At 49.4% G+C, this 21,009-nt stretch overlaps 1 protein-coding gene across 1 annotated transcript in view; it reads left to right on the top strand.

Moving 5' to 3' along the window:
* Positions 1 to 46: 46 nt before the first annotated feature.
* LOC116464043 (retinal-specific phospholipid-transporting ATPase ABCA4) overlaps positions 47 to 21,009 on the top strand; it is a gene marked incomplete at both ends in the record, with an annotated part of 63,133 nt that continues 42,170 nt past the window's right edge. The window contains 4 exons of the mRNA XM_058434956.1: positions 47 to 119; positions 2,524 to 2,663; positions 8,098 to 8,225; positions 12,233 to 12,430. Coding sequence (XP_058290939.1) covers positions 47 to 119; positions 2,524 to 2,663; positions 8,098 to 8,225; positions 12,233 to 12,430 — 539 coding nt within the window. The remainder of the gene's footprint in view (positions 120 to 2,523; positions 2,664 to 8,097; positions 8,226 to 12,232; positions 12,431 to 21,009) is intronic.

The following is a 21,009-nucleotide window of genomic DNA, read 5'->3' as shown; positions in this document are numbered from 1 at the left end:
AACCTAAGGCCACATGCACAAAATTTCTTGGTCCTTATATCTCCAGAATGTGACCTGGAGTCTGATGGCAGCCCGCTGCAGAGATGTGTCCACTGCCTTCTGGTCATTGACCTGCTTGGGTGGAGTGAATCATTGTAGGAGAAAAACTCAGTTCCCTCACCCTGATCAACCTGGACAGATCTCTCTTCCTTTAAAAGCTTTCTTGGGCATCTAAGGGCTAGGAAAAATGTCAGGGAGCATTGAGAAGGTAAATGAAGTCAGGTTTACAAAGTGAAGTTTACTTCTTGGGAGAAAAATACAATTTCCAAATCTTCTGTTGTAATTGCCATTGGCACCCTGGAGTGGTGAGATCTTGGAATATGGCTCGGGTGCAGTGGCTCTTCACTGTGGGCCTGCAGGCTATTCTGCAAAGCTGATGAAAACCAATGACCCCTCTCCCAAGAAAAATGGCCACATACCAAACGTTACACTGTACATCTGATTTCAGGGAATTGTAGATGCCAGGTTAGTAGCCTCAGGTCTAGGATCAAAATTCAAGTCGAATCCCATAGGAAGAGGGTCTGCCTTCGGAATTCCCTTTCAGAGCATTGGGAGAACATCATGGAAACATATCCTAGAGACAGAAGCCTAGGGTGTGGACAGGGCCATCCCTCACCCGCTGTGCTGACCTTAAGCAGCACCTTGTGCAGCCTATACCTGAAGGCCACCAGCAAGGGCCTGTTGGGGAGCAGGCTTTACCCTACCTGTATAAACACCAGGCTAGGTGAAAACTGAGATACCTGGTTACTTTAGTTTTTTCCTTGGAGGAGCTCAGTATGATTCTTCCAGGAGAAGCCTGGTTTTAGACTAAAAAGAAAAAAAGTTTGGTAGGTCAAGCTAATGATTGGAGGTAGCCTTCCCCACTGTGAACAAACTATGGCTGCATGTGCCCTACAATGGCAGAGTTGAGTAGTTGTGACAGAGACTGTATGACCTGTAAGCCTGTGATTTTTATGTTTGCTGACCCCCCGGATTACAGGATAATAGAAGAGGAAACATCTGTCTTCCTAGCAAAGTCAAGGAAGTGGCATTTAGCGGGGCTCATATTGCTGCAAGCACTGCCTTGCAGTTTTAGTTTACAACTGCACTTTCAGCTTAAGAAACACCTGCCCATCCAGAGAGATCATGTGGGGTCACACGGTGGGATCAGGGAGGCCTGGAGACAGCTCAGTGGAGGCTGCATGGAGCTTTGGGGGAACGGCCCTGGCAGTGTCTATAGATGTTATTGGGGAAAACTGAGGGGTGGGAGTTGGAGAAGGGGGATCCAGACTCCAGCTGTACTTGGCATTTGAACCCGGAAAGTTGGGTTTCATGTTTCGCACACACATTATGAGTGAAATATTGGCTTATTCAAGGTTATTTTGCTTGCAAGTCACGGAAACCCATTCAAGCGATCTGAAACCCCAGAAGGAAATCTATGGATACTAGACATTCTCACAGAGCCAAGGGCAGCAAGGCAGGGCTCAGGAGGGGCATGCCAAGACCTGGAGAGCTGTCAGGAGCTGCTTCCTCAGCTCTCTTCCATCGGGGCCTGCAAGGCCTGGCCTCTGTGTTACTCCATTCACCTCTCTCCCTGGACCAGTCTCCCCTGCTCCTCAATGCCTGGGTTGCCATTGTTCGTGCAATTCACAGCACCTCGGCCTGGGCAATCAGAAGCTCATCTCTAAACACCATCCAAATTCCTGGGAACAAATTGGGTTGACCCAGCTTTATTCTCCCTGTCCCATCAGCCTTGGCAGAGGCCTGCATGTGCGTGCGTGCCTGTGTGTGTGTGCAGGGAGGTCCTTGTGGATGAAGCATGGCTCTCAGAGCCTACCTGCGTGAATGGGTGGAAGGACAGATCTCAGAGAATTGGGTAAAAACTGGATAAAACCTCCAGTGATATCCACCAGTGTCACCCTGTCTAAAGCTTCTCTGGGCAAGAGACACACAGAGCATGGGACTAGAGGTGACCAGGCCCTGCCAAAACTGGGAGACTGAACAGATCGCTCACCATCCCTGTCAGTTAGCCTATATGTACAAGGAAGTAAAATTATCTCTTTCTTCTGCCTTGGCAGTATTGTAAGGATACTCAATGTAGTAGCTTGGTCAGTCACATAGGATCTTTAAAAATAGCATGAGATGGCCGAGTGCGATGGCTCATGCCTGTAATCCCAGCACTTTGGGAGGCCGAGGCGGGTGGATCGCGAGGTCAGGAGATCGAGACCATTCTGGCTAACACAATGAAGCCCCGTCTCTACTAAAAATACAAAAAATTAGCCGGACGTGTGGCGGGCGCCTGTAGTCCCAGCTACTCAGGAGGCTGAGGCAGGAGAATAGCGTGAACCTGGGGGGCAGAGCTTGCAGTGAGCTGAGATCATGCCACTGCACTCCAGCCTGGGCGACAGAGCGAGATAAAAATATATATATATATATAGCATGAGATGTTATTACTATTATAAAAATAACAGCTATTTCCTTATTAATGAGGCTTTGTCCTTACAGCTTGGCAAGGGTATATCGAGATTTTCAAGAACTCCTCATGAATGCACCAGAGAGCCAGCACCTTGGCCGTATTTGGACAGAGCTACGCATCTTGTCCCAATTCATGGACACCCTCCGGACTCACCCGGAGAGAATTGCAGGTAAGCGAGACTGCAGTGCTCTCAAGCATCACTTGCCTCACCTATGGAGAGACTGAAGATATAGAAAAGAACAGGGAGATTTGGTGAGAAATATACTAGCGGAGGCAGGAAGGGATGGGGTGTAGAGGCGGCTTGAGCATCACCTTGGTGAAGATGCCTCTTCCTCCACAGAAGCCTGGAAGGTAGGAAGTTGGGAAGGAAGGCAGGAAAGGTCTCATCCACGTTAAGTCTAGAGACAGAAAGAATGCTAAGACAGATGGCACTATGGGAAGTATGAGGCTAGGTCAAGGGCTGGGGGCGGGGAGAGGAGTTTACAGAGTTTGGTAAAGATATGGAGCAACTCTCACAGAGTTCTAGAGCGAGAGCTAACCAGGAACATGAAGAAGCAAGGCCAACTATCATTAAGGAGCCAGGGAAGTCAGAGATCATGTGTTATCATGACATAAATATGCATAATTGTACTATTTCTCCCAGTAATATTTAGCACCCAGGCCCTGAGGCAAAGCAAGTGGAAAGTGGGTGATGCAGGGCCGGGGGTGTGTATGGAGGCACCACAGGTCAACAGGCAGGAGGCTGAAGGCAGGGACTGGACTACATGCATCAAGTCCAGGCTGCACGAGGAAGGATGAGAAGGCAGATGAGTACTGAAATGGACTGGGGGAAATGAAGAGGCAAGGGAACAGAAGTCTCAGTGGGTGCCATGACCCTGTTTAAGTGATTGAGAAAATGAACAAGATGAAAGGGTTAATGGCTGTGGTCAGAAAGTGAAATATGTGAATTCAGGATTTCGAAGGCAGGGTGGGTGATGACTGGCCCCCAGATGTGGCCATGGTGAAGTGGAACAAAGGTGCAGGTGCATGGTGAGGGGAAGGAGGAAATGGGAGGTGAGGATGTTGGCCCCACATGGACACCATGGTTGTGCAGGAAGATGGCAGGAGCTGGGCACCAGGGAGGGAGCCACCTGGAGTCAGGAAGAGTGAAGAGGAAGGATGAAGGGGCTCCCTCTCCTGTGTCTCTCCTCGCAGGAGAAGAACAAGAGACAATCCGAGAGTAACAACACCAGTGTGCCTTTACAAAGTGTGAGTGGGTGTTGTGTGCTGTCACATGTGTAGTAGGCTCCTCTGTGGATGGCTAGAGCGACTGGACATGGCCACTGGATCCCACTCACAAGAGCAGAGGAAATGAGTGGTCGTGAGGAAGTAAAGCCCCCGAAATCCAGGGGTTACTGCAGCTTTGTGTGTGGAGCGTGCCCTCTGAGAAAAGGCTGCTCTGGGGGAGATTGCCCAGGAAACGGGGCTCAGAGGCCACGAAAGCAGCTGTTAGGGGCTTCTGGGAGATGTATGCTCCTAGGATTGGGAGTTGACTCTAAGGATGACCTTAGAGGTTGACAGGGATGAGGAAGGGGTCACCAAGGGGTCTACCAGGGAAATGGGAGAGGCTGTATCGATAGAACAGCTTCTGCTGCAGGTTCCAAACAAGAAATGTGGGAGAATGGTTGAAATCAGCCCCGGAGGCACCTTCCCCTGCGTGCGTGCAGCTCCTTCAACATTCAGCTGACTTTCGGTGCCTCCTGGGAGCCAGGCACTGGGCTAGTCTCTGGGGGTGGAGAGATGAGTCAGGCAAATGCCAGCCCTCAGAGGGCTCACAGGGCAGAAGGTGAGAGATGAGTGAGCAGAAAATGACCACAGTGCGTGTGGGGCCCGGTGGAGGGAAGTAGGGGATTCAGGGGCACAGGAGAGTCAACAGGGGAAACTTCTCCAAGGAGAATCTGATCCTCCTCCCATGCAGCCACCTTCTGAAGGCTTCTCTCCCAACCCGAGTGAGAAAGGACAGGCGTATGACCAGATCGGTGCATCAAGATTCTCAATTACGTTCTCATTGTTTCAAACTAGTAAAGCATAGACTTTATGTAGTCACTTCTACAAACCGCATTACAAACACTCCATTCTTTGCTGCCCTGGGTAGAAAAGTTTATTTTAGTGAGCCCAAGTTTGAAGAACCTTATATGGTGTGAGTACAATTACCATTTTAATAGTAAGAAACCCCCCTTCCCCTATGCACCAACCAGAAGGTGTTTTTTTCCTAATTTAAACAAACAGATGCAGACGTGGGCTGTCCAGCTCCTGGCGGGATGACATACCTCATGCATCCAGTGGGTTTGATGATGAGGTAGACATTTCACTTACGTGTCTGATCATCAGATTGAGTCCTGCTGGGAGGAAGTGTGAAGGAAGTAATTTCAAACCACAGTTTCTCCGTGGCTTTTACAATGTGGATATGAGAACCAAAATCTCTACTTCTTAACCCCAGAGCAGGACTGATTTTGAATTGGTATGCGGATGGTTCCTTCTGCAGGCTTCGGGCTGTGAGAAGTCCCTAACAGAGCAAATCTGGGGACAAGGGCTCAGGAAAGGCTGGCCACGGCCCTCTGGGAATGGGGGCTCTGCAAGATCCCTGGCCTTAGAGGCTGTGAGAGGGAACAGGGGTCCATCCCCAAGTAAGGGACACGGTCTTGGAGGAAATCCCAGGCCAGGGCCTGAAGGGCACTGTCAGGAACACAGGCTGTTTCAGGCTGTCGAGATCCACCGGGGCGCTGCCCACTGTGAGCACGGACTCCTCAGGCCAACGTTGCAGAAGAGCCCACCTTTCAAAGCGAGCGGGTGGGGGTGGCGGGGCTGGTGCTGGTGCGTGCTTCTGCGCAGCCACCTGGGAAGGTATGCCGCTGGTTGACCCACGCAGAGGTTTTCTTTCATGGCAAACCGGTAGTACTGCATTCTCAGCAGGGAGGATTAATGGTAAAAGAGCAGGCATGGAGCCCCCTTCCCTCTCCCTCGAAGCAAGCTCTGTGGTCTCTCAATCATCTTTAAAACACCTTCTTCCCGGGAGCCTCCTACATTCTCCTGGCTTCCCTCCTACCCCCACCCTCAGCTCCTGGGGCCTCAGCAGCCCCACCCCCAAGCCTCTAATCTTCCCAGGGAAGGGAACAAGAAGAACCACATTTTAAACGAAATTTATTTTTCTTTCCTCAGGCTCCCAGTTCACATTTCTCCCTCAGGAGTCTAGGGAAGCTTCTGTCTGGTATCGGTCTTCACCTGGGCCCCCGCCCTCCTCGGGATACCAGCAGCCAGCACACTCCCCCTTCCCCCCACAGCCATGGCAGCCCTGTCTCCTGGGTGGTCTGGTGTGCCAAGCCTGGGCAACATCACTCCCAGCTTTTCTTGTTTTGCCCCTTCTCCCCAGCAAGATATTTGTATGTAAGGTCAGGTGAGTGAGTTAAAGAATAACGAAGAGATAAACAGTCAAATGGAGTCCTGACTGTCAGGTCAAGACAACAATTATTTACTGAATGCCTCATGTCACTCAACAGATATCTATTGAGACTGATTGGATGTCAGTCTTTAATGCTGGGTGTCAGAGAGAGGTGACTTCAAGGGCTTGCATCTGTGCACCCAGCATTGCTAGGTACAATGAGGAGCATAATAAAAGCAGGAGCCATAGCCCCCAACTCTCAAGAGATCTCCCGTGTGTGTGTGTCTGCATATGCGTGCGTGTGTCTGCATATGCGTGCATGTGCATGCATGTGTGCACGTGTGTGCGTGCATGTGTGTGCATGTTTGTGTGTGCGTGTGTTGGGGATGGTGTCGGTGGAGTGAGAGTGTACAAGGCTGTGTATGAAGGGGTAATTGGGAAAAGAACAATGGAGCTGGCACCCAGGGACAGGAGGAAAAGCAGGAGGGCTGGGTTTGGAAGACAGCCGGATTTATGTTTTTGAAGACGGAAGACTAGAATAGAAGGGAGCAGCCCCTCTCAGAGCCCTCCTCCTCCCTTGGGGCCCTGTGTCCAGCTTTCCCCATAGTCCTCGGATCTTTCCTATGCAAAGGGGAGTGACAGTGGGCACAACTCTCAGGGCACCCATTACTGTGAGAGAAGCCACTGTGCCACTGTGTGGTCGAACTTCAGGACCGGCTTCCCCTGCCCTAGCTGCATGGACAGGCCTGTGGGGTTGGCGCAAGACCCTTCCAGAGGAAACTAGCTGCAACATAAATCTGGATATGGTGCTGTTCAGGGAAAGGCACAAGCTGGGGATGAGAAGGGTGGCTGTCCAGCACACAGGGGCAGGCCTCTTAGCCACTTGGGGAGGGGAGAATTGGGAGAGGGAGAGGATGAGATGCTGTGGAATTGGGACCAGGAAAGTATGGGGACATGTGATGGTTAAAGTTAGAGAACTGGGAGATAAACAGTCACTCATGCCCCTGAAGAACTCGGGGTGAAGAGATTGGCATTTTCATGCACCCCAGTGCTTTCCCTTTATGTTGAAGTCCTTTCGTAGACATCCAGGCCCATAAGGCTCTTCTCTGGCCAGAGCCTCATGAACTATAGCACTAGCGAGGCTGAGGCTGAGCATTGGCCCTGGAAGCCGGCCGAGGAGGAAGGTGCTTGTGTGAATCTCCCAGGAGGGGTAAGAATGATATTAATTCGATCATAACAAGCATTTATTGAGTGCTGTTTTGAGGCCTGGGAGCTAAGCACTTCACATTCCTTACCCCGCGTCAACAATCCTATGAAGTAGATGTGGAAAGTGCAGACACAGGGACAGGCTCAATCACTTGCCCCAAGGTCACCTTAACTGTTAGGTGTTCTTTATGCCTCCTTATAAAGAAACCCTGCTTCCCACAGGTGTTGAGAGGAGCTGGAGGGAGCGTGACTAGAGCTCGTCACGCAAGCCCAGACATGTGCCTGGCTCTCCTCTTTCTACGTGGAGCTTTTCCTGCCCTTAACGGCCCCAACTCATCTCTCTTAGTCCATGTCAGTGCCCTGAGCATCTCAGCCCAAGCTGGGATGATAGAAACACCCAGAGGGGTCCTCTACCCTGTGACAGCTGCAGTGTGGGAAGAGCACGTGTCTCCTCCAATCCTAGACCGGAGTTTCTCAGCCTCAGCATTACTGACACTTGGGGCCACATAACCATTTGTGTGGGGGAGGGAGGAGTGTCCTGGGCCTTGCAGGATGTTTAGCAGCATCCCTGGCCTCTACCCACCAGCACCTCCCCAGTTGTGACACCCAGAAATGTCTTTAGATCTTGCCAAATATTCCCAGGAGGATGAAATTCCCGTTTCAGCTCCCCAGCCCCACCTCAATGAGAAGCACTGTCCTAGACCAACCCCACAAAGCATCTGACACCCCCATCCAGCCCTGGCTAACTTTTTCCACCTTCTTACTAAATTGGGCCCAGCTGCTTCAGCAGTCAATGTTGTGACTGTGTTGGGGGCAGCCCACTGGCAAGAGCCTCACCTCTAGCGGCTCCCAGAGACCCCAAGAACAGAGCCTTCCTCTGAGAGTTGAGTTAGAAGTGTTTCCAACTGACTCTGGCTGTTTTCCTTTTTTTGACCCATTTCCCCTTCAACACCCTGTTCTTTCTCTTATTCATATGTAGGAAGAGGAATACGAATAAGGGATATCTTGAAAGACGAAGAAACACTGACACTATTTCTCATTAAAAACATCGGCCTGTCTGACTCAGTGGTCTACCTTCTGATCAACTCTCAAGTCCGTCCGGAGCAGGTAGGTGGGTGTCACTGGCCGGTGGTCCCTGGAGGGGAGGGGGAAGCACCCAGCCTGAGAAAGGCAAGAAATATGTTGGCTTTTTTCTTCTTTCTTCCTTGTGTTCACATTCAGAATCCATCACTTAATGCCTTGTATTTAGAAAAAAACTAGGAGATCACTTGAGATCATGATCATTTTCAACATAGGATTCGAAGCTGCACACATCCTGGTGACCTTAAAACATCTCAGGTTTTTATAACTGGAAGGAACCTTGGAGATCATGGGGCATAACCTCCTCTTTATAGATGAGGAAACAGAAGTCTATTCATTTATTACTGAAATATTTAGGGACAGTTGTAAGTACTAGAACACAGTGTGAACCAGACAGGCAAAACCTCAGGCCAGGGAACTTCCATTCCAGTGGGGCCACAGGCGATGCTCAGGTAAGCAGAGACTCCGCTGTGTGACTTCTGGCTGTGATGGGTGCTGCAAGGAAAATCTGGTAGAGTCAGGGGTTAGAGAGGGACGGAGGGGCAGGTTTAAGGGGGATGCTCAGGAAGGCCTTCTGAGGAGGTGGTATTTGAGCAGAGTTGTCTGTCAGCCACACAGTAAGTGAGAGGGGAGTTCCGGGCTGGGAAGCTGCCAGCGCAGTGTTGGCAAGTGCCGGGGTGGCGTCCCGAGGCTACAGAACCTGAGATGCTGCAGAAGAGCCCACCTCTGCTTTCCTGGACCACTTCCTTCTCGGCACCAGGCAAACTCCTTCTTCTATCCCCTGGCACATTTCTAACCTGTGTATACACCCCCAAGTTATCTAACCCCTTTAAATAATCTCCTCTATTTATGCAGAGCATTCTTACCACTAACTCATGACTTGCACATCCCTTAGCTCCCTTACTCCTCACAACAATCCTGAGATGGGTCAAACAGAGAAGGAGGCTTGGGCGTCTGGTGATGGGGTGATTTGTGCACAGTTACAGGGCTAGAAATTGTCAGAGCCAGACGGAATCCAGGTCCTCTCAATCCTAATCCAGTGTTTCTTACTTCAGTCCAGTGGCTCTCAAAGCCAGAGACCAGCAGCATCAGCGATGCCTGGGAGCTTGTTAGGAATGCAAATTATCAGGCGAACTGGGTCCAAAGCCCTGGGATAAGGCCTAGCAATCTGTGCTTCACAAGCCCTCCAGGTGATTCTGCAGGCTCAGGTGTGAGAACCGCAGCTGTCCTCTGGGCCTTCTGGGCTCCCCGCCCAGCTTCTTCAGTGTGACGAACACAACGAGAATGCAAGATCTGCAGCAGCTGATATCCCAGACACCCTCCCGACTCCCTCCTGGCTGGGTCTGATCCTCCTCCAGACTCCAGGAGAGAACGAGACATAAACAGAACCTCAGAGCCTGTGTCAACCCTGAGATCAAGGTCTGCACAGGGTGCTGTCTGAGTCCAGAGGAGTGAGGGACCCCACCCCACCTGGTCAGCACCGGCTCCTGGAAGCAGGTTCTCACACTGCACAATGAAGGAGCTCATACCTGCTTTTCTGGCTTCTCAGACCCTGAGGTTTTCACCGAAACTAGACAAGGGGAACCCAGGGTCAGCCTGGAGGCAGAGTGAGCTTGGCGCCTGCAGTGCCCAGGCCCTGGGTGGTGCGGCTCCGGCCAGGCCCTGTTTAGCTTCCTCTCCCACCCCCACAGAGGGGGTGCTGTCGGCACCGATTGCTCATTTTCCCCTTTGCTTTCTCTTCAGCTCGTAAAACTCAAGTCCTGACAATGCCTGTGATGACTTCCAGTTGGTAATAAAAGGGAGATGAAGATAAGGACAGGAATTTCAGGGAAATTTCTTTCCAGTTCCTTACTAATGTGACATTTGGATCTCTAGCGCTGTGCTTCTGGCATCGGTGCCGAGGCCTTTCATGTGGGAGAATGGAGGCCGGGGTCACCAGGTTGTGCCTTTATTTCGTGTTGCTGGCTCTGATGAGCTGATGCTCTGCTGATTAGCAAATGCTGAGCCATCTGCACTTCGCAGAGGCACGTTCCAGCCGACCTGGCCCTCCCCGCCCACTTCCCAGGATGCTTTGCCTCCTGGGCTCACCTGTCCTCTAGCTCCTGATCTGTATCTCCACCTCCATCCAGCCCCAGGTCTCCTTATCGGCACTGTTCCCAAAACTGTCCATCACGACGGCAACGTTCTCTCTGGGTGCTGTCCAACATGGGAGCTCACCTCTGTGTTGTCGCTCACGCTCATTGAACATGGATTTGTGTCCTTACCATCAGGACTGGATACCCCTCCTGGTCCTTTCTGCCTGGGGTCTGAGCACAGCTCAGAAAGAACCTCACCATCCCCTCTCTCCATCTAGGGAATTAGAAGATGACAGGGACACAGTTCTCTGGCTCACCCCCAGCCCAGTAAACTCCTGGACATGCTTCAAGGCCCAGCTCTGATGCTGCCTCCTCAGTGAAATAATTTATAAACCCACCCTTCTTTGTCCTGCCTTCTCCCCCTTCCCTATTCACTGGAGAGTTAACAGGTGATGGTTAAACTCTGGGTTCAAATCTCACAAGGCCACACACTTAGCTATGTAACTTCAGGCAAGTTAATTAACCACTCTGTGCCTCTCATTTCCTCATTTGTAAAATGGAAATAGTAAAAGTGCCTACCACCGTGGCAGTTGAAGTTAAAAGAAATAATATATGTGAACACTTGGAAGGGTGCCTGACACATAGTAAACACTCAGTAAATACTAGCTGCTTTTAGTAGCTGTTCTTAACACGCCCTCTTCAATGCTCCGGTTTCACTATGTTTTATGGGTCCCTGAGATTCAAAGTGTCCACACCGACTCATGGTCAGCTGTGACCTGTGCCTCGTGTGGGGACCAGGCTGCCATGTGTAGTCTGGACAGTGTAGGAGGTGGCAGAGCTCAGGCCTGTTCTGCCCTCCAGCCCAGAGAGCCGTGTCATTAGATGTCATGGGAGACTGTGGTGCCCCGGGAATCTCATGAATTTGCCCACGGTACTCAGGGTCCGTCCACTGCTATGGGAGTCCAGGACTCCAGGAGCCAGTTAAGGTGCTGGGTGGCCACCGGTCCCTGGCCAAGGTCCAGGTCTCTCCCCTGCCACCTGATCCTTGAGAGGCCATCACGAGGGTTGTACTTCAAGAACCACTATCCTTGAGCTCCCTGGGAGCTGCAGAATGTGCGCTATGCAGGGCTTAGGGTCTCCAGACAAAATAGATGCAGGGTGTCTAGTTAAATTCAAATTTCAGATAAACGACAAATAATTTTTTCAAATAAGTGTGTTCTATTTGGACCCAATTTGGGACATATTTGTACTAAAAATTATTCATTTATCTGAAATTCAAATTCAACTGGGCATCTGGTACTTTTGTTTGCTAAATCCAAGAGCAAATTTGTTCTAGCTACTCCTCAACCCCACCTTCAGAGAGGAAGCCTTGATGGTACTGTAACATCATGCTGTAAGAAGGGGATCCCTTGAATTGTAAATGGCACTCTGATAAGGTGAGGGATGGGGATCGTATTGGTTTCCTATTGCTGCTGTAATAAATTACCACAAACTTAGTGGCTTCAAACAACACAGATGCATTATCTTACGGTTCTGGAGGTCACAAGTCTGAAAGTTAGGGCATCAGCAGGACTGCGTTCCTTACTGCGGAGTTCTAGAGAAAAATCCATTTTCCTGCCTCCTTCAGCCTCCGGAGACACTCTACATTCTTTGGCTAGTGGTCTCCTTCCATCTCCAAGGCCAGTGGGGGCTTATCAAGTCTTTCTCACATCACACAACTCTGTTTCTTCTGCCTCCCTCTTCTACATTTAAGGGACCCTTGTGATTACACAGGGGCCCACCTAGAAAAGCCAAAATAATCTCCTTATTTTAAAATCAGCTAATCAGTGGCTTTAATCCCATCTGCGATCTTAATTCCTGTCGCCGTGTAACATAAGGTATTCCTAGGTTCCGTGGGTTAGGACGTGGGTGTCTTTCCTACCACGGGGCAGTTTCTAGTGTTGCCTCTTCTCCCTGCAGTTTGCTCACGGAGTCCCGGACCTGGCGCTGAAGGACATCGCCTGCAGCGAGGCCCTCCTGGAGCGCTTCATCATCTTCAGCCAGCGACGCGGGGCACAGACTGTACGCTATGCCTTGTGCTCCCTCTCCCAGGGCACCCTACAGTGGATAGAAGACACTCTGTATGCCAACGTGGACTTCTTCAAGCTCTTCCATGTGGTAAGGGAGGGGTTTGGCTGCTCGCCCATTGCAAGGTGATTCCTGGGGCAGCAGAGCCTCACGAATTGACCTTGGGGAAGGCGTGAGCCTGGTGTTCCGGACAATCCTTGCGAAAGCTCCAGGCTCCCAGGCTCAAAAAATCACAACTGATAGTATTTCTAGAACAGTGGCCTAGGGACCCAGAAGTCACTATGAGGTTCACCATTAGGTATGTGGCTGTGGCATGTTTGTGTCCACTCTAAATGTGGGGATAATCCCCTTTACCTCCTCTAGCAGAGTGGTAAAGGAAGGAGGAGGCCTGGTTTGACTCCCTGACCTGCTATTTCCTAGCCAGGTGATCGTGGTAAGATATTGAACCTTTTCTCGTCCCAGTACTCATCTATAAAACAAATATAATACTTTATAGAGTGGTAGGAATTATACAAGAAAAAGTATATGCAAAACATTTCATAAATTTTAATAAATGAAGGCCCCGTGCTTCTTCCTCTGGAACTGGTCTCAACCTCAGTGGTTGGTGTTTCTAGAGAGAAAAACTGACAGAGAAAGTTTCATAGTCTCAAAAATTTGGAAAGCCCTGATCTAGCTCAACTCTTTGTTCTAGAACTGCATCCCAGACAGACTGCTTGGGACCTGAAAATATCTCCTCCTTTGCTAGAAGGATAAGATGAGAAGGAACTAGATAAAGGAGGTGTAGAGCAGAGGTTTTCACACTGCAAAGTGCATAAAAACCATCAGAGGGCCGGGCGCAGTGGCTCACGCCTGTAATCCCAACACTTTGGGAGGCCGAGGCAGGCGGATCATGAGGTCAGGAGATGGAGACCATCCTGGCCAACACGGTGAAACCTCGACTCTACTAAAAAATACAAAAAAAATAATTAGCCAGGCGTGGTGGCGGGCGCCTGTAATCCCAGCTACTGAGGAGGCTGAGGGCGGAGAATGGCGTGAACCCGGGAGGCAGAGCTTGCAGTGAGCCAAGATTGCACCAGTGCACTCCAGCCTGGGTGACAGAGCAAGACTCTGTCTCAATAAAAACAAACAAACAAACAGACGAAAAACAAAAACTCTCAGAGAAGTTGGTAAAAGATTCAAGTTCTAAATCCCCACCCCCAATTACTCTGATTCAGAAGAACCAGGCCGGGCCCAGAATCTATCCTGTTACCTTAGGCGATTCTGATGAAGACCGTGGTAGGCCACACTTTCAGAAACACTCAAAATTAGAATCCTTCAGAGAAGGTGGCATATATAATATTTCTAGCATGGAATTATGTTTTTTTCTTTTGCCTACATTTTAATTTCTAGAACTGTGTTGTAGGGAATGTCAGTCACTAAGAACTTGATTGAGGAACTGTGTTTTGTCTGTTTTATGACTGCTCTCTCAAGTCCCAGGAAACTCACTTTCAGCTTGTCTTAAAAAGCAAGCTGAAGGCTTTTAAAAATGAAGCAACATAAAATAAGACACCGTAGTTTCTGGCACAGTCCACGCTTAATCCCTTTCAATGTGTGACTTTTTGTGGAAAGTTACTCTACAATTTTCCCAGCTCGTCAGGGTGGGGCCCCAGAGTGAGTTATGAAGGGTCAGAGGCTAGGGATGCCACCATCAGTGAGAGCCCAGGACCCCAGAAAAGGTCTCCTGGCTCACCACACTGTAGGAAGACTAAAAAGCAATGTAGTCCAAATGTCTCTCTCCAAAGTTTCAAAAAGAACCTGATTTTAGACACACTCCTTGACTTGTTTTCAGAATCAGACAGAAGAGTGAGGTGACAAAGCTCCCTTATTCCAGGCAGCTGAATACCAGCACAGCCAGGAGTCCAGTGCTGGTGTCTGCAGAGCCGCCAGAGGCTCCCTCTCAGGTGTCCAGGGCCTGCATGCTTTGCAGAACGGGCAGAATGAACAATGTCTGTGCACCTGGGCTTTGCAGGCAGGGCCCGGGTACCCAGGTTCGTGCAATCCTCTCGTCACCGTGAAGGGAGCAGCAAGCATCCTTCTTCCCTTCTTGAAGCACCTTGGCCACCAGTATAGGTAAATTTACCTCCCAGGACATGCCCATTGATTCTGGGATGTCAATGCCAGAGATAGTAGGGTAAATGGGCACCTGGGTAAAACTTTCCATCGGAGACTAGAACCAAAACTCAGGACACTGGCTTCCAAATGGTTCTTTATCAGACAAGAAAGACCAGAAAGTCTTTCCTTACACCTTCACATGCTGCCTTGGCAAATGCTAGCATTCAGAAACCCTGGGCTACCTTGACCTGTCGCCCTTGCAGACCTCAGCTGGGTCCTGGGGGCTTGCTTTCTCCGTTTCTGTGTGCAGGCACTCAAACCTGCATCAGGCACCTGTGAAGGGCCGGGCGTTGTGCTGAGGCCAAGGCTCCAAATGTGAACCTTCCACCCTCACTGAACTCACAGCCAGACCAGAGACAAGCAAACAGGACATTTCACAGCAGTGCAGCCTAGAAAGGGCCAACACCAGCAGCATTTGTCCCCCCGAGCAGCAGTTTTTAGAAGCTTCCCCAGTGATTCAATGTGTCCTACAAATGCCTGGCCCCCACTCCCAGAGATTCTGAGTCAGCTGGCCTAGGGTGCAGCCTTGACTTCACTGTGTTAAAAAGCTTCCCAGATAAGTCCAATGTCCAGCCGAGATTGAGAATCACTGACCCAGAGTTTGATTTACCACCTCAGTCTCTATAGACCATGCATGATAATAGTACCCCACACACCTCTGAGGGTCCAAAGAACCTTCATTTGATCGCCCATGAGACCACCGTGGTGTGGAGATGCTTTCTCTCTCCTGTTCTCTTAACAAAGCTGGTGAGCGACAGAGCCTGCAGTGGACCGGGAGACTGCCCAGAGGAGAAAGCCCTGCGGGAGCCAGCCTCAGTTAACCTCAGAGCACCGCCCCTACCTGCTCTCCTCTCACTCCTGCTTCCATCTCGGTGGGGAAAGATCCAACCGAAGCAGGACACATCTAGTCTTCTGGTGCCTTTAAAATGTGCTTTTCCATTTGACAAATGGATTACACTAAAAACAAAAATTTACAAAGAAAAAAAAAAGAAACCTGAAAGAAATTGCAGGCATTAAAATGGGACTTTGCCTTTATTGCTCCTGGGCCCATCCTATTTGGGTTTTTAGAAAAACAAGCCTGAGGCAGGCCCAGAAAGGCCAGGGCAGACCCTCCGACCCTCTGGAAGGAGCATCAGGCAGGTAGGGGCTGCTCTGGGGCCGGAGAAGGGGCCCCGCCGGGACGCGGCTGTTATTGCAGCTGGTTGGCGCGCAGCCATGCTTAGCTGCAGTGCGGGAATGCCGGGCCTTCTGTTCTGGGCTGTTTCTCATACGCACGTAGGCCAGTGTATAAATAAGGTTTTATTAAATGCCACATGAGTTCTCATTAACAAAGAAAGAGGGAAAATCTCAGTAAACCACCGTGACGGCACCTGCCCACTTTGAGTCAGGAGCTGGGGGTGTGGGTGCAACCTCTGAGACATGGGAACCTGTGGAGCCCAGAGAATCGGAGGGGGGGCGCTGGGGTTAGCATCGACTGAGACCAGCTGTGTTTTCTGTCGGTTCCTTGGAGATCAGAAGTGAGTGTTGTCATCTTCAAACAATCCAAAGGCAGTGCCCATGGCCTTACTACATCCCTCCCACACCATCCCACCCATCCCAGCTCGTACACCCACACACTCACTTGCACACTATCGCACACGCTCACTTGCATGTGCACACACAGATTGGTGACCTAGGTGGACTGGGAGAGAAATAAGAGCCAAATGACTGGATTTTCTCCAAAGAAGTTTATTAATAGCCCCTCTTGGTTTCACCTGAAGGAGCTTGTCTTCACCTGCGGCCTTTGCAGGCTTAACGCCCCCAGCTTGAAACCCAGAAGCTCAGACCTGGGCCCGAGGTATTATTAGTGCCAACACTACCTGAAATGTTTCGCACCTCATAAAAAATGGTGTGTCAGTTTTGGGTGAGAGGTTGGGAGGCTTCCCATCTGATTTGGCCCAAGGCATGCATGCCCCTCCTCCTCCTTCCCTTCCTCCTCCCCCTCTTCCCCCTACCATCCTTCCTGTTTTCTCTCCAACTCTGGTGCACAGCTTTGAAATCTTGCTGAGAAGCAAATCTGTCCTTCTGCTTTGAATGTTTATTTGTGGAAGTTCGGCAGGGGAACCGAGGACCTGCCATGCTGCTGGGAAGTCTGAGTCTCCCTCCCTTCCCCCTCCTAAATGCTTGTTGATAGAGAAAAGTCAGCCTCCTCGGCATTTGGGCTCACGGTTTTCCTTTGAAAAGGCTTCCAGTGTGGCATGATTCAGCTTTCTTTTCTGTCCCCCAACCACTGCTCTGTTGCCATTTTTACTTTTCTGATTGCATTTTATCCGTGTCTCTTTGACTACGGGGTGGCTGGACATCGAGTTCCAGGAAGAAAAGGGCCCAATCTTGGGGTTCTGACTACATGCGCCTATCAATGCCCTGTTTCATTCTTGGCTCTGGCTCCCTGAATTCCTGAGTCACTGGGGAGAAGCGTGGGTGGACCGCCCCCTGCCCAGTGAGAGTTGCCACAGTTGCTGCTCTCCTGGGTCATTCATTGCAGATTGTTAAATTTCAACTATGCATTTCAATTTTCGGATGGATATTGCTGCGTCAAGTGTCTGGGAAAGCCCCCACATCTACAGGATTTTACAGTGAGGTCCCACTAATGACGTCATGACTTCCTCTTTCTTTCCAATTTCTCCCACTTCTCCGTGAGGGTTTTGGGAAGGGGAGAAGAGAAAGGAGTGATGCCCGAGTGCCAGTACCGGGGAACAGCAGGGCTGTTGGGAGGAAACAAAACTAAGTCAGGAAGGTTTTTGTTGTTGTTTTTGGGGGGTTTTATGAAAATATTCAAGCCACAGCAAGTATATTTGATTTATAGCGTTAGTATTTTTTCTGCCTGCATCTACAAAAATCTTTACCTATTACAATCAAAATATCCTCTGGGTGAACGGATTTCAACAAAGAAGAAATAAAAATGAAATAGAAGAGAGGCCCCTTCATGCACATTGAGCCTACTGGCTCAATTGTCACTTGCCTGCCTTGATGTCTTTTCAGCTCCAGGCAGGCAGTAGGCCAGGGCTTATTTTCATGACAGATCAGATGTTGCTTTTATGGATTTACAAAGAAAGAAATACTGAGAGGTCAAAACTGAAGTCACTTAAGACAAGAGCAGGCCCCTGGGAAGGCTGCCATTGAGGATAATGAGTCCCGGGGTCCTGGCCTTTGTTCAGTAAATACGCACTAGGCGCCTACAATGTGTGCACCAATGTGTGAGGCGTCAGGTTCTCTCCAGGGTCAGTTGGTTTTAAGAAGGGTTTTGGCTTCCGATAAGTTTTATCTCTATAGAACAGTAGCCCTTAACCTTTCTTATGGGTTAGGATTACCTTCGAGAATCTGACTACAGCTCTAGACCTGTTCCCTAAAGAAAACTAAGTTCACAGGGACATCCAGGATGGGGCTCATGGAGCAGCTGAAGCCAGACCCCAGGTTAATAGCCTTTACATTAAAATGTTTTTCTACCTACCACTAATATGCATCCTTTACTAAGAGGTCTCAATATACACAGATTCTTCCTTAACTCTGTTTATGAAGTATTTAGCATCCTCCCTGTGCCCTTCAGCATCCTCCCTGCCCCCTTCAGCATCCTCCCGGCCCCTGAGCACAGGATCCAATGGCGTGAGGACCACAGGCCTGGGCAGCTGCTGGGGCATACAGGCATCTCTTAGTGACTGAGAGACTGGGCCCTGGCTCTATGTTGGCTCCTAACTTGCTGCCATTTAAAGGAAATCTTAGCCTTCCATCTGTAAAATCGAGAAAATAAGACTTGTCCTACATAACTCATAGAATAGTAATGAAATTCACATTAGAGAAAAGATGGAAAAACACTTTGAACAAAAAGCATTTTGCTCTTATGAAAGCATAGCTTCTTTTGAGAGGCACTTTGCTCCCCATTTCTCCTTCTTCAGACCCCCCAGACTAGGAGAAGGTCTGTCTCATGGAGTGACCTTTTGGCTGCCTCTAGATTCCAAGCTCAGTTTTGCTTTCATTAACCACAGATACTGGGACGGACAGAAAAAGACCTAGTTTCTGTTGAGCCAGAGTCCCAAAACTTGTCTGTTCACATACCCGAGAGCCCACCCTCGAGTTGAGACACTCAGTTCCCTCTCATTCTGGGAGACTGCGTGTCTCTGTGACCTCCTGGTAGAGACCGTTTGGCATGTCCCCCAACCCCCCAGTGATTGAGTCTGAATTCTCCACTGATGACGCATTTCCTAGCACTCAGGGTGTCCCCTCCTGGTTGCCCCCTCACCACTGAAGCCCGCTTCCTCCCTTTTCATTTGATGCTTAACAACTGTCAGGTTGCAAGAAACATGCTTCAAATCCACATTCTCCCAGTTGCCTAGCAACAACTTCCCTCCCGGATAAATGTGGGTTTCCTGTAGCTCAGCCCAGGACTGAACACAGCAGCACACACTTCTGTCCACTGCTTCAACTGCTTTTCACCTCTGGTCTGCATGCCTTCAAGACTGCAGCTCATCCCTCCCTTCAGAACCTTCCATGGCCTGCAGAGGCCACGTCTGCCCCAAAAAGACACGCTTAACCTGAGGCTACTTATTTCCCCTTGCGTTAGGTATATCCTCAGCTTAGAAATTAATACTGTTTCCAGATTGTCTTCTTTGAATCACAGAAAGTAAAACAACAAAACATTCAATGCTTAAGACATTTCGTGTGCAGTTGGGTGACATACTATGCAAACAAGACTTTTTAGGAGGTGATAAACGTGTCTTTTCTACTTTAAGAAAAAAATATTACACAATCCCAAAGGAGAGACATGGTTTTGATCCCAAATAACCCAAGCAGAGGCCTCTTAGGGCCGGAATCATCTTGGCTGCTGCCTAGGACCTTATATCAATTTCTTAAGCACGGGATCAAGGCCTAAAGGCCCCTTAGACTGACCTCAGTTAATAGAGGCAGATCCCTTCACAGCCTTACCTTCTTTAGAGGTCTAGTCTGACCTTGAACTTGGGCTGGCAGTGCTTAGTCAGTTGTGATGTGTGACATGGAAGAGTTATTTGTTACTTGGAAAATTAAGAGAACTTATTTGACACAGGAAATGTGTGTGTGTGCGTGTGATGATGTTTGCCATTTTGATCTGTGACCTTTTTTTCCAGAAATAGTTTCACAGTTCCATTCCAACTAAACTTACCGTCTCTTCTGGTTCTTTGACAGAAACAATTCATGTGAATTTGAATAGATAATAGGGGAGGGGGAACCAAAAGAAGAGGAGAGCCCTGGGAAAGTTATTTTATAATTTATGGCAACTTCAGTCAGGCAACTGTGAACAGGTACATATGGAGGGCTCCCTCGGGACCAGGCAATATTCAGAGATGTAAGGTGTGAGGACCAGACCCTCATCATTTACCATTCCCACTAAAAAGAGCTGGGAAGGAAATTGTAGCTGTAGCACCAGGCACATAGCTGGAGCTTAGTAAGTATTTGGTGAAGGAATATTATTAAATTATTAACAAGATGGAAAAAAGAGTATTAACCACACAAAAATGCATCTCAAGCTATTGTTTCTCTGTTCTCTTTCCCCGAAATTCCTGGTCTTGCTCTTATCTGGCTGTCTCTCTAGTCACTTTCTTGCTGACTCTCCTCACGTTCCTTTCTCCACCTGGAATTCCCGGGCCCTCCCCTTTTACTCACAGACACTGTCCTCACTCTCACAGTCATCAGTTTGTCTCTTTACAAGCCTCAGCTCATGTGTCACTTCCCCGTCCTGAGGTGAAACTGACTGCTCCCTCCCCGTAAGTCACCATGATGCCTGCTAGATATATCCCTCATGGAACCTAAAACCTCAATAGACACGGTCTCTTTCCCACTCTGTTATAGTTTATTTACTCATTAATTACCACGACACGTATTATTGAGCACCTACTGCGTACCATGCCCAGAAGATAAAAGACAAACAAAATAAAACCTATTCCTATGTTTAATGAGTTTACAGTCTAGTAGAGAGATAGATACGTTAAAAAATAACAGCAAACCAAAATAAAAGTGATAAATAAGTGCACTGAGAAAGACAGGAATAGCTAGAAGGGGCACCTAACCCATGGGGAAGGAAAGCTGGAAGAGCATGGTGATGGGGGAAGAAGGTTTTCTGGAGAAGGTGAGGTAGTTTGAAATGAGTTGGCTCTGGCCAGTAGGGGTAGAGTGAGAATGGGGTGAGATGGGGTGGGTTGGTCATTTTGATCCATTAGTCCTCAAAGTGATTGGACTAGTGGCTAAGGACTGCAGGCTTTACAGAAGCCTACAAAACTATTTGAGATTTGAAATTTTTTTTTTTTTTTTTTTTTGAGACGGAGTCTCGCTCTTTCACCCAGGCTGGAGTGCAGTGGCGCGATCTCGGCTCACTGCAAGCTCCGCCTCCCGAGTTCACGCCATTCTCCTGCCTCAGCCTCCCGCGTAGCTGGGACTACAGGCGCCTGCCAACACGCCCGGCTAATTTTTTGTATTTTTAGTAGAGACGGGGTTTCACCGTGTTAGCCAGG

The sequence above is a fragment of the Hylobates moloch genome, unplaced genomic scaffold, assembly GCF_009828535.3.
Source record: "Hylobates moloch isolate HMO894 unplaced genomic scaffold, HMol_V3 SCAFFOLD_144, whole genome shotgun sequence".
In the NCBI taxonomy this organism is placed as follows: domain Eukaryota; kingdom Metazoa; phylum Chordata; class Mammalia; order Primates; family Hylobatidae; genus Hylobates; species Hylobates moloch.
The sequence above is the reverse complement of the archived record's forward strand: the minus strand, read 5'-3'. Positions and strand labels throughout refer to the sequence as shown.